The 13,415-nt window shown below is 38.8% G+C and overlaps 1 protein-coding gene across 1 annotated transcript; it reads right to left on the bottom strand.

Moving 5' to 3' along the window:
• Positions 1-295: 295 nt before the first annotated feature.
• LOC139738104 (uncharacterized) lies at positions 296-11,523 on the bottom strand. Its single transcript, XM_071648772.1, has 11 exons — positions 11,371-11,523; positions 8,981-9,072; positions 8,139-8,248; positions 6,483-6,605; positions 5,971-6,131; positions 5,079-5,221; positions 4,238-4,415; positions 3,504-3,691; positions 2,899-3,087; positions 2,096-2,174; positions 296-1,715 (listed from the first exon to the last, which is right to left on the bottom strand). The coding sequence occupies exons 1-11, from the start codon at positions 11,456-11,458 to the stop codon at positions 1,555-1,557; spliced, it is 1,512 nt and encodes a 503-aa protein (XP_071504873.1). The 5' UTR covers positions 11,459-11,523; the 3' UTR covers positions 296-1,554.
• Between the last annotated feature and the right edge of the window lie 1,892 nt (positions 11,524-13,415).

Below are 13,415 nucleotides of genomic sequence, written 5' to 3'. Positions count from 1 at the left end.
TGATAGAATGAGCATGCATGCGCTCTGTGCATTCAGGCATTTTCGAAAACATAAATATAACCATTTAACAAGAAATGTATCATGCCACTGAACAACTCTTAGATACTCACAAGGAATTTCTGATGCTTCTTCATTCGCGACTAATAATTTAATTATTAAGTACAACAAAATGGCACAATACATCATACATTAAGAAAACTTTATAGTGGTGAGCAGTCATATTTCATAATATTCAGAATGCATAGTAAAAAGTTATAATTGAAGAATAGTAATTTAAAAAACTATTTCTCCATCAACACCTGTAGTGTTTGTCTCTTACAGCATATTTCAATACAAAATTCATAATTTTGGCATTACCTCTCCTGATGTAATATTCTAATGCAAATTCACTTATCTCCCAATTTCTCTCATATCTGATCCTACATTTTTGTTTGTATGTTTTTTTGTTTTGTTTTGTTTTTTATAGTGGCTTGAAACACAAGACAAAAGATATGAGAACTACATGTGTGTGAAAGTTTGCATGATGAACAATTTAGGGATGTTCTTCACTGGTGAATCCATTTTGGTTTTCTTTTGATGCTGAAAACATAAGGTGAAATCTACATCTCCACTGAGTAGCATCACAAATAGAATTATGATGAGCAAGGAGTGTGCACGGTGCATGCAAAAAAGAAAAAAAAAAGAAAAAAAAAGAAATCTTGAGAGTGGACGGGTGGATTTCTTGAATCCTGGAAGAGGACAAGGAAATAAGCTGCATAATGATCCAATTAATAGACAAGCCTCCAAGCACCTCAGGAAAAGTAATCCCAAACAAAAGAATGCTAACAATTTTCCATTTCTTGGTCTTCAAAGCATAATTATGTACAGTCAACCTTGCTTAAGGCGACCTCGCATAAGTCGAATAATTGCTTAAGTCATAGGTCTTTTCAAGTCCTCTTCATTATATATGCTTTTGATTTTAATCCCTCATAAGTCGAATTTTCTCTAAGTCGAAGCTATTTCTTCAGTTCAAATAGATTCGACTTATGCGACGTTAACTGTAAATATGTTTCGATTACATGCACCATAAACAAAATTTACCATCATCTCACAGAGTACTGACTGTGATGTTACTGCAGTCTAAAAGCTGAAACATTCAGTGGATGTAAATCTGCAATAATATTAGTTGTCAATTTGAAGCTGTCAAAGTGATTTCAACATTCAATTTTCTCAAAGCCTGAATGACAATATAAAATATTACAAACAACGATAAAAGAAGTATGCCAAAGAAATACATCCAGGAATAGTACATAATTTTAAATATGTATTCCATTCCCACTGGTTAAGACATCAAAATTGGAGTTCACTGACAATTGGTAGTGATAGTTTTCCTTGGCTTGCTTGACACTACCTTTCTGTAAAAAAAAATGCAGTCATTTGATGTACGATTCCATGGATGGCTTTTCTGCACAATTCAGCTTGGAATCCATTACAATGGTGGCCTGCTGAGTGTCATTGACAAGCTTGTCCTGTGAGGTGACCGGTCACCTTGTGGTAAGCCATTCAGTAGTTGGGTCAGTATTTCTCCTCCAGTAAAATGCCCATGTCCATGATGAGTTGGTTGACCCGGTCCGACATGCCGACGTACTTGTATGTGTTGAAGCCCATCACGTTGGCAAGACACAGTACCTCACCGTTGCGCATCAGCCCGTACAGGGCGCTAACTGCATAGAAAACTGTTGAGGTACAAGATTCATTTAAAGATTAACTCATAAAAGCAGAAATTTGAATTATCGTACATGTCAATCTATATGGCATTGAGGTGGATTATAAACAGAAGACATGGTTTGATATCTCATTGACAAGTAGGCAACCAGCCTTTTTTTTTTCAAATCTAGTTTGCTATTTGACCATTTGAAGAGTGTTCACACAGACAAGGCTGCATTGGGTAACTATGATCATCTAACTGTCTGTTTGTATGTGTGTGTGTGTGTGTGTATACACGTAATATATGCATAAAATCTTACACACATACATGTATTTGTAAATGACATAGGAGAATAATAACATTCAGAACACGGAACGGCACTCTTACACTTCTTCTGATTCGACTCACCTGTTGGCTCTGAAAACTCAACTGTCGAAAGCATTTGTAGTAAGGCGCCGCCAAATTCGACTGCATTGTCATCTGACACCTGGATGTCGATAGAAGACAATAACATAAACAATGAAAAGTGGGTATACTTCACCTGATCCTATCACAGCTGACGACAAAGAAAGTCGCTACTTTTACACCAAACTTACCCTAGAAATCAAATTCAAGAGCTCCTACAGGACAGAAAATACATTCACACAAGGACACTTCAATGAGTACAATACACTTCAAGCTAAAAATGGTTCATACACCATATGCTAATTTTGGTTTTCTTGAGGAACTAGTGACAAGGTTCGTGCTTCACCTATTCTCTTGCAATAAGTTTCGATACTTGGAGTCAATACACATGCGTATTAGTTTTGGGGGCAAGTCACAAGCAATCCCTCCAGTGGTCAGGAACAACCTTTACTATAGAGGTGCATGCAAGTAGGTATTGAGATGGTGAAGGGCAATCGGGGAACAGGGATATGTTTGTGTGTTTCATGCAACTATAAAGGAAAAAATAATCCCCAGATCTATGACATGACGAGACATCTATTTTTTCAAAATAATCAAACAATGAAGAAGCTACCACAGGTATATGTGTTTATCATTGTGCTGCTATCCTTCTGATCTTCAAATACATAACTGCAACTAACTCCAGATCAAATTGGTGTACTTGCAGGGAAGCTTAAATCACTCCAATTAACAGAAAGAAGTTAATGCACCAAAAGTGATTGAGGAGTTACATAGCAGGGTCTGTTTACAGGATACATTGTGCTGACCTGGTATCGGACGAAGTTGTAGACGGCGCATGATGCCGCCTCGCAGAGACCCTCTGTCCCACTCAGCAGCATGGTGATGACGATGCCCTTGATGATCTTGGCGTTGGACGTCGATGTCCCATGGGCCGTCCACTCCTTCTCCGACGTGAGCCAGGAGTAGCCCTGCCTACAGCTGCACATGTTGCTCAGCTGGGTTGGGTGTAATGGGGAGGGCAATATCACATACATATGACTTCATGTAGTGTGATATCAAAGAATATGACAAGTTTGATGAAACTCACAGGAATATTTCTATAATGATGGTGATTACATTCATCCTTATCATGGGGATACTTTGTGCATCAGACTTAGGTTGTTGCTGAAAAAGAAAACTACAGTAACACTCCCAATATAGCATCAATCGTTCCACAAATAAACACTGATTATCACTGCGCATGGTTAAGTATAATCTCTCCAACAGAGATATGAATGTTCAACATGGAAGACTTTATAGATCAAGTGAAAGGAGTAAGACAATACAATAACTGAACAGAAAATTTTGGCACTCCAATCAACCAACTGTCATGTGATCACCACAGTCAAACGACTTCTGCACAACATCTCACCAAGCGAAGCGTCTCGATCTGCACGTTCTGCGTCTGGCACTCGCACCTGCTGACGAAGTCGATGATGGTCTTGTCGTCGCTGGTGCAGAGGAGGCCGACGACGTCCTCCCGTAGGAAGGCCATTTGTAGGAGCTTAAGGAGGGGGGTGAGGACCATGGGGGGTAGATCCGTCCTCCCAAGGAGCTTGCCTGCATCCAAGAGGTGACAGATGGGCATTACTTTTTAGCCTGTTCCTTCTGGGAACAAGGCATTGATATCCCAGGTTCCTGCTGCGGCAACTCAGAGATGGGAATAGGGTATACCCGGTACCCAGAATGTATAAAACATTGTATGCATTCATGGCCTAAATTCATATTTCTTTGTTTACACTGAGTACAAATGTGACTTTGATCAAAAGATTTGATCAAAAGATTAGTCTAGTATGCTATGTGATTCACATTTGAGTAATTCAAACAGCTCTTCATATGCTCAAAGTCATCAATAGAAAAATTGCTGAATAAATATTAAGAATTGCTCACAGGATTATGGAAACTGGAGGAAACTGATGCTGCTGTGAGTTAACGAATGTCCTGATGATATCTTTCCCCCCCCCCCCACCTCCTGTCCTTTACAGTAAAGTCATACAAACACATACACATACAAACAGTCATTAGTAAACACACACAGAGTGACTCTCTCTCTCTCTCTGTTACTTATTGACACATTCTGAGTGTACAAAGAGTCCTAAGACTGACCTATGACCAGGAAGTAGTTGGGTTTGACCGGAGGCAGGGTCTTGTCCCAGTCGTCGTCGAGGAGACTGTCGCTGGGGGCAACGAAGGCACTCTTCATCTGGTCCAGGATGGAGAGCTCCTCCTCGGACAAGAGGCTCTCGGGAACATTCTGTTTGATGCTGTCTGCGCACTCTGCTGGCTGTGATAATTGGAGGAGAGAAAGAGTTGTGAAAAATTAACCCGCACCATCTCTCTTGCCATTCTATCAGAGAGATTACACAGTGCACTCAGCTTTTGATATGCCACATGCCATATTCCCTTTAAAAAATCACTACAGAGCATGTCATTATGAATGTTGTGACAAATGAACAAATGCAGAAGTTGACTACAACTACAAATAGCAGGCAGCTTATGTATAAATTGGAAATGCTACATCAAATCTGATATAAAAAAAGACATATTAACCCATTGAGGACGGACTGATTTTGCTACAACACACATTTTCCCATAGACACCTGCCCGAGTATACTCGGTACTCGTCCTCAATGGGTTAAATCAAAAACATCTTTTGAACAAGGATGCCAGTTAGAATGAAAAAGAGGGCCTGAAATATATGTACATGAAACTCCTTTGTAAATGTAAAAACCTGAATTTTGAAACTGCCAGGGTCTAAATTCAGGCTTTTGCCTGAAAACTGGCATTCCTGTTTTGAAGTATATATACATTTTTTTTTGACAAATAAAAGTACAAAGAAACTGTTGATGCTAATGTCAGATACATACATGCTGATTAAAACACAGAAAACATTCTTGTTGTCGACCCTGTAAATCATCATACAATTTGCCATAAATCAATCACTCACATCAGTTTCCTTAAAGAGGCAAAGCCTGGAGGGCACATTGGACTTCCTCCGTTCCCGCAGCCTCTGAATAAAAAGATCGTCTTCCTCATCGCTGTCGTTAGAGGGCGCTGCTGGCTTGGGCTCCTCTTTCTTTTCTGTGCTGACTCCTGTAAGGCATCAAACACACAATCACACAACAAATGCAGGCACACATAAATGTAGACACACACAAATATACACACACACACGCACATGCAGACATGCAGGAAGACAAGAAGAGGTTGGGAACGATGGGATTATGATAATCTTTCTCCTTGCCCTGGCATTAACACTGTCATACCCAGGAAGACAACTATAATTATAACAAACACATGGATGCTACCAACTTTCGGTTCATTCACGATATTTTGCTCTCAAGAATGGAAATATCTTTTGCCCAACATATGAAACAGTCTCACCTACAAACCAGTTGTCAAACATAATCATAAATGTTTTATGAGTAGTAAGATATTACACTCTCCAACAATTGTTTGTTGTTGTTGTTATTGTCATTGTCATTGTCGTTGTTGTTGTTGTTGTTGTTGTTGTTGTTGTTGTTGTTGTTGTTGTTGTTGTTGTTGTTGTTGTTGTTGTTGTTGTTGTTGTTGTTGTTGTTTGGTGTATCTTTGTCCAAGCATAGCTGGTACATCACATCCCATGGCATATGGGAACATATAACATACTGTATATAGAATTGACTGCAGTGTATACTACTGTTATCACTTCAACACAACTCTTACGAAATTCCTCAGAAAACTGCTACTGGTTTGTCAACATCTGCCATGGCTGTAAGCCACAGTCTCAAGAGTTACGAAACTACCAAGACTGCCAGCTGGGCCATGATATGAGAACAAGGTGGCGCTATTACACTCACCTTTGCTGTTGGTTGTGGTGGGAGCCGCACTCCCGGGCTGGCCCGACCCGCTGACCTGTGCATCAAAAACGGAGGCTTGGGGTACGTCTGAGGATGCTCTACTCCCTGTTGGATTGTAGGCTAGCGAGTCTATCAGAGGTTTCATGGCCTGACCTATTGGGCTGGAGAATAACCAACAGATTTCTACTTCAATGAAATCATTCAATATATGGTCAAACTGACAGATCTGCGAAGAGCAATATTTTGAACTACAACATACATACTCATTACTGGCAACAACTACCCCTTGTCTTGCAAAACATAAACTATACCAATGGTACACTGTAGACTTCTAGAACCATTGTTCACATGTAACTCCCAAAGTGTACATAAATGTGTCTATCAATCGCTTCATTAAGAACTACAATTTCAGATAAAAATGAAACACTGACGAAGACACTTTGCTTGCATTTTCACATAATTAGCCTTTGTGTTTGTCATTTATCACTGGACACAATGAACCAGAGACTTACGTGTTGAGCACTTCCTGTGGGAGCTCTGTGATGTATGATGGGATTGAATTTCCTGTCAGGAACTGGGAGACATCATTGCTGAAGTTGTTGCAGTTGTGGTTGAACAGGTTGTACTTCTCCCCACTAAGATGGTTGGAAGGACAAGAACAATGCGGAATGACAGAGATATTCAGTCTTGTTTGTTTTGTACTGTTATTTAATTTCTTGCCCACTAAAGGGGCAATTTGCAATCTGCACATGAAATAGTGACATGTCCGTGATCTTACTTGCTTATCGACATTTGTAAATGAAGCTTGAAAACAGTTTGTTTTAGTGTGCACCATTACCTACCAGTATTCTAGGCCAACACTTCAACCCAATAATACCAACCATTCAGAATAAAAGCCTTTCACAAAGACTTAAAGATGCATTTTGTTGTAGACTCGTCCATCATAATGTATGAATAAACTTGACAACAGCAGCACCATCGTAAACTGACTCAATGCTGAAAGCAAAATACAAGCTCCTGAACAGCTGAGTGTGGGAACTCAAGCAAACTGCATAGCATATTATACTTTTGTACACCTTATTATGGAGAAGATGTCCTAGCTACTAAAAGCTGTACACTTGGAAATGCTCTTCAGGTGCTCTTAGAAGAGGCATTCCTCTGCACCAAGCCCTGATCATTGCTCTATTTGTCAACTGATGTAACCATGTGAATTTAGTCTTCACCTTTCTTTATTTGATACTAATTGAGTTAAGCCAACTACGATACAAGTCTTGATCATTCCTCTGTTCATTGAGCAACTTTTGTCATCTGAGCTGACGCTGTGTCAACTGACCCGAATTCAGATTAAAAACCATGCTTATCAAGTGATATATGTCAACTCTATTGAGATCTGATTATTAGCCCGTTTGTCAACTTTGTTCACTAATTTTGTGTGTTCCCTCTTCTTGGTGGGGGTAGCTTGAGCAGAACATTCTGGGTGGAGTATGACAGTGGCACTGGTAGTTAAAGGGAAATTTCAGACCACTTGAAAGTTAGTCTGAATAGAAAGAGTAAAATAGTACAACAATGGAACAACAATGGAACAATGGAACAATGATACAACAATGGAAATTTGATCAAAATCGAATGCAATGTAAGGAAGTTGTGAAATTGTGAAGCTTTGCTTATTTTCAAGAAACAGTTCCGTAATGGTCGAAATGAATAAATGCAAGTGGTAAATTGATCATGTCACTGCCTAGCAACTTATCATACATTTCATAAATAGAATTTTTGATTTCAAGTTTTTTGTTTAAACACAATTATGCCCCAGTCTCAAATCCTAAAACATCTTGACTGACCATTATTTGGAAAATATTCAACCAGTAATAACATTATGTTTTACACTTTCATAGCAGAAAAGTTGAATTCAGTCATTCTTTTGTATATGATCACTGAAAAATTGTGAGGTGATGACATCATCACTTCATTCATTTACATATTCATATCAACTATTCAAGAACTGTTTCGCAAAAACAGAGAATTTTGAAATTTCATAACTTCCTTACTTTTAATCCGATTTTAAACCCAAGTTTTAGTGTTGTATTTGTCATATTTTACCCCTACTTTTTAGACTATAAACTTGCAACTGGTCTGAAATTCCCCTTTATGGGAGAGAGTTGATTCCTTACCTGTATGCTGACATGCCCAGCTCACCCAGGTATTCCAGAAAGAGGGAGTAAGTGACTTGGGTCGTTCCAAGACGATGGACCTGGGTGGGCTGCCCCAGTATGGTACCACACTGTGAGGATATGAAAGGCTAATCCATCAAGTACATTTGTTATCATTGAGGTACTTGTCCAAGTGTTCCAGTAAGCTTTCAATCTTTAAATCCTGCTTCTGTTAAATAATCTTGACATGAAAAAAGAAGCCTGGACACACTTCAAAACTCAGTTCTCTTCAGAGTCCAGTAAAAAGAAGAGTGTGTGCATGATCAAAACTATGTCTGTAAATCAAATGTGGAAATACTATTGATATTGTGACAATAGCAGGACATGCTAAAAAGTGTACAACTTTCAACTAGAAGAGAAATGTTTCAGCAAGAAATCACTTTTTGGCACCCATTTTGTCTTTGGACAAAAAGTAAACCCCAAACACCATCTTTCCCATGTGGATTGTATAAATGTATTAGCACGTGTGTGCACATCTCTTTGTTCCTATCTCTTCCTTTCTCTATACAGCAACATGATCATCAAATAATACCTACAGTGTATTCTTGAGCAACAAATTACTGTAAACCAGAAACATTCGTAGCATGAAACTTTTGTGAAATCTATGAAGGCAACAGCCTTTTCTTTTCTTTTCTTTTTTTTTTTGCAGCATGAAACTTTCCCAAATCACCATCAGCATTCAATGCATTGTGAAGACAATCGCTTTCCCAAGCATTTTACTTCCCGCAAAGCTTGGCTCCTTACGAAATTTGCAGATTTAATTTTCATGCACATGAAAACTTCTGGTTTTAGAGTACACTTACTGGTCTGCAGCTTTCAATTCCGCCTCCTCCAAAGAAGTACTCCCTCCCATAAACAACAATGCCTGTATGCCAGATACCGTCCAGTTGCTTGCCTGAAATAAATAATAAAGAAAAATGTAAAGAAAACCTCCTTAGCGATCTCTTTGTCATAGACAAGATGACTCTTACATGAAATATCAAACACACAAAATAAGTAGATCCAATATGCCAGTAAATTCTTCTTGACTATAATGTGGTGAGTCTTTAAATCACATACAGTTCGACCTCGATTATCCGGCCATGTCGGGACCGGCGCTCATCCGGATAAGCGAATTGGCCGGATGTGGGAGACACAATGTTACTGCATATAGCTGCCGTCCAAGCTGCCGTCCCAGTGCACTGGCAGCTAGGCAGGTAGCGTACCCTGCAACGGTGGTGATGACTGCTTACTTTTATGATGATAACGTGGTGTGAATTTATGTTAGTTCTGTCGGGAATATTGTAGGTAAATTGTGTGAGTTTTGTAGAAATTTTAATTGAGTTTGAATTAAAGTCACTGTTTTTTCTCAATTTTTGGATGAAAAAAAAAAGTCCTTCACTGCGTGAATGCGTCCGGATAATACAGATTTCCGGACAAAAGGGGGCCGGATAATCGAGGTTGAACTGTAATTTGTAAGTGTGTGTGGAGGGATCGTAGGGGTAGGGTTTTACTGTTGTAGAATGGCAGCATGTGCAACAGTCACTTTACAAATGGGAACTGAAAGGACAATGAGGGAGAAATATGAATTCAATTCATTGGTCTCATTTTCCTTATCAAATACAAAGTATACCATGATACTAATAATTTGAATTGCTTCTTTTTGGTATGATATGCTGCATGAAAATACCCCCTCCCCCAATCATTCAACCATCAGGAACAGGCTTTTCAAACCTGTATTGTAAAATTAGTTTTGGAAGTTGAAATAGATACCCCCACAAACTGACCTTTCAATGACCTTCCCTTGTCCAGCTGAACTGCAAGACAAACCTAGCTATATCAATAACTAAGATAAATATATTTAGGAGTAAAACACTTTACTCCAACCAGACCTAGCCCTAATCTATAAAGGTATTTTATATCCCTGTAATCTCAGTCTCAGATTCACGATTGCTTACTCAACTCATTTTATGGATTTATTCAAAGGACAAGTTCACCTTCATAGACATAAGGATTGAGAGAATGTAGCAATATTAGTAGAACACATCATTGAAAGTTTGAGGAAAATCGGACAATCCGTTCGAAAGTTATGAATTTCTGAAGTTTTTGTGCAGTAACCGCTGGAAGAGAAGACTACTGCAGTGTGTGAATAACTTAGATGTCACATGCGTACAACAATATAGGAAAATATAAAGAGAATTTCACAAAATTTCATCTTATGAAAAAAGTTCACATTCCCCCGACTTGTTACCGACAAATGTTATGGGTAATATTATTCCCCCTGCCTTTAGAAAGAGCCAAGTCAAGTGCTCTTTTATTATGTGAAAAAAAATGAAAATATGTTAAATTTTCTTTATATTTTCTTTATACTGTTGTACGCATATGACTCACAAGCTGTAGTAGTCTCCTCATCCAGCGGTTCCAACACAAAAATTTTAAAAATTCATAACTTTTGCATCGATTGTCCAATTTTCCTCAAACTTTCACTGATGTGTTCTACTAACATTGTTGCATTTTCTCAATCCTTATGTTTATGAAGGTGAACTTGTCCTTTAACTAGGTCTCATACTGTTATTTATGAAAATATGTGATCATTATATTTGTTATAATACACAGAACACTACTCACTAGCTATAATTTTCCAGTTTTGCTGGGCAAATGTAATCAACTCTTCTCTATGATGATTAACCCCGGGGCGCTCCTTGTAGTTGTACACAGACATATATTATTAGACTACCACACCAGAGCAGAGGCAGCTAGCAGTATAATGGCAGAGATAATTTATGACATCCAATAAATGATTTAAAGACATTTCATTATCTTATCAGATCCAGATTAGACGTCTTGACAAAGATCTAACTATTTAGAGCGCTAGATTCTAGAACGTATCGAACTAAACGTAAGATTAAAGAATAAAAGATGGATCACTCGCACTGACATCACATGCGTGACAAAGTCAACGTCGTTAGTATCTTTCTGTCTCAACAGCGTACTCTTATATACAATACTACTGAAGCACGCAAAACTACTAGCTCACGAAATAATGTATCCCTTGCATTTTACAATATACACCTAAAATATAGATGCTCTTCAGCAAATCACTTTAGACTCGATACAGTTTACAAGGAGCAGGCGTATTCTCACGACTAACAGAAAAATATACACACGGGACTGACTCATCTTGGGTTGCTGAGAACAGCTATGACCAACTTACCTAGCAAGACCTGCGATAGCTGCTTTGCAAGACCCTTGGTTAGGTCATAAATATAGAGGTTTACGTCTTGTCCCTCTTGTTCCTCCATTGTCCCACTGTTTCTTGAGAATTTAACCGAGAGTACGTCTGCCGAAGACACCGCCTGAATATGGAATGAATCGCATTCCGCGGAGTATGACGTGCAATCCCTATGACCAAATGCGGGGAAACTGCACAGTCACTTACATTGACCGGGTACGAGAACGAAATTTAATCCAATGCCAAGAACATGACGCGCCGAATCATACACTCTCTTAGGGGCAGTGGAAATGGGCGTATTATCATTTATTGCAAACCTACCCTGTATTATTGTTTATACGATGAACTTGGCGTTATCTTTGAAATAGCAGCGGAGAGTGTTCTAGATAGTCTTCAAATTTGACATCATCATGATTTTGAAAATGGCGACAATAACACTCTGAAAGCAGTGAAGCTGCAAGTTTTTGAATGAACGATTGCGAATCATATTCATTACATCAGAAAGAAAAAGACCCTCTCTGTACAAAATGTAACAGCGCAGGCTCCTTTTTCTGTACATAGACAGTAGATTAGTGAACTTGATAATGCGAGTGTATATCTTATTCGTCTTAATGTTGTTGTTGTTGTTGTTGTTGTGTGTGTGTGTGTGTGTGTGTGTGTGTGTGTGTGTGTGTGTGTGTGTGTGTGTGTGTGTGTGTGTCTTTGGTCTATTTTGTAGCAAAGCATTCTTTTGTCTAATTGGCTTTAATTGTAACTGGAATAGTCTATGGGCCCCTATAGCTAGCAGCATGTGTTTATCCCTACTTAACTAATTTATAGCTACTTTGTTCAATGAATGTAGGCCTAAAAGTCTGAATAGCAGCCGGAGTTCTCCTTTATTTGAGATAACAAGAATCTCCTTTGACAACGGGAAAGCTTGTCCAACTTTGTTATGGTTAACTAAAATTGATGAATATGAAATATTTCAGTAGATTCGGCTTGTAACAAATGATGCTCAAAAGCTACGGAGCATGTGAAGAAGTTGGAAACGACTTTTATCACCAGGTATTGGCGTTTCTGAATCATTCGGGTTTTGTTGGTGGTGGCAGTGATTTTGATTTTTTTTTTCAGTGGTTCGATTTGAAAAGGAATCCCAGTGCTGAACGGAGTACCGACGTCAAGTAAAGGTTACCGCTGCTCCCAATGGGTGAAAATAGATACGAAATCCCTGCTTACTCACTCCTTTTATAGCGAGTAAGGGGAACCAGCGAATTACCAGCGCCGTGGATCGCATTCCGATATGAATCTCTTCCTCCTACGAAACGGAGATTGAAGGTGGGGGAGAGAGGGAGAGAGAGGGAGAGAAGCGGGAGAGAGGGACGGGGGGGGGGGTGGGTATTGCTTTTGCTGCAGCAGATCATTTCATAGAGCCATTGGTAGAAAAAAAAATGTAATGCGGCTTTGTCCCCGGGTGCATATCACTTGTATGAAATTGCGTTAATCTACTAATGAGATCTCGCCCCCCCCCCCCAATAATGTTGCATTGTAAAGAAGTTTCATTATAAGAAAGGCACAAACCGTCGCTATTTCGAGAGCATAAAACAGATTAGGCCTATAATCTGGTGCAAACATTTTTACGTATATAAATATTCCTTCAAGTGGTGTGATAGACAAAATCACGAGGGTTCAACTTAATCATCTTAGCATTAATAATCAGGCACCTTTGTAAATATTCACATGACCTTTAAAATCACTCCGTTGTTCAAGTTATCATACAAGACCAACAATATTTCCTTTCTGCTTTTTTGTTTGTTTTTCGTTTGCTTTTATATTATATCATGCTCTTCTTTGACTTTGGTTTCTCTTGTAATTCGACTTTGCATTATGTAGCACTGCGATTTGATCACCAAGATAAAGTGGGTTGGATTTTACAAAATGCTCATTATTACCATAATTATGATTATTATCATCATTGTTGTCATCATTGTTATCATTAGCGGTAGTAGTAGAAGTATATAGGCTAGTAGTAGTAGAAGTAGTAGTAGTAG

The sequence above is a fragment of the Diadema antillarum genome, unplaced genomic scaffold (genome assembly GCF_040938485.1).
Source record: "Diadema antillarum isolate AM-2024a unplaced genomic scaffold, OU_Dant_1.0 seq00000720_RagTag, whole genome shotgun sequence".
Lineage (NCBI taxonomy): Eukaryota > Metazoa > Echinodermata > Echinoidea > Diadematoida > Diadematidae > Diadema > Diadema antillarum.
Note: the sequence above shows the minus strand (reverse complement) of the source record. Positions and strands in the feature narration are given on the sequence as shown.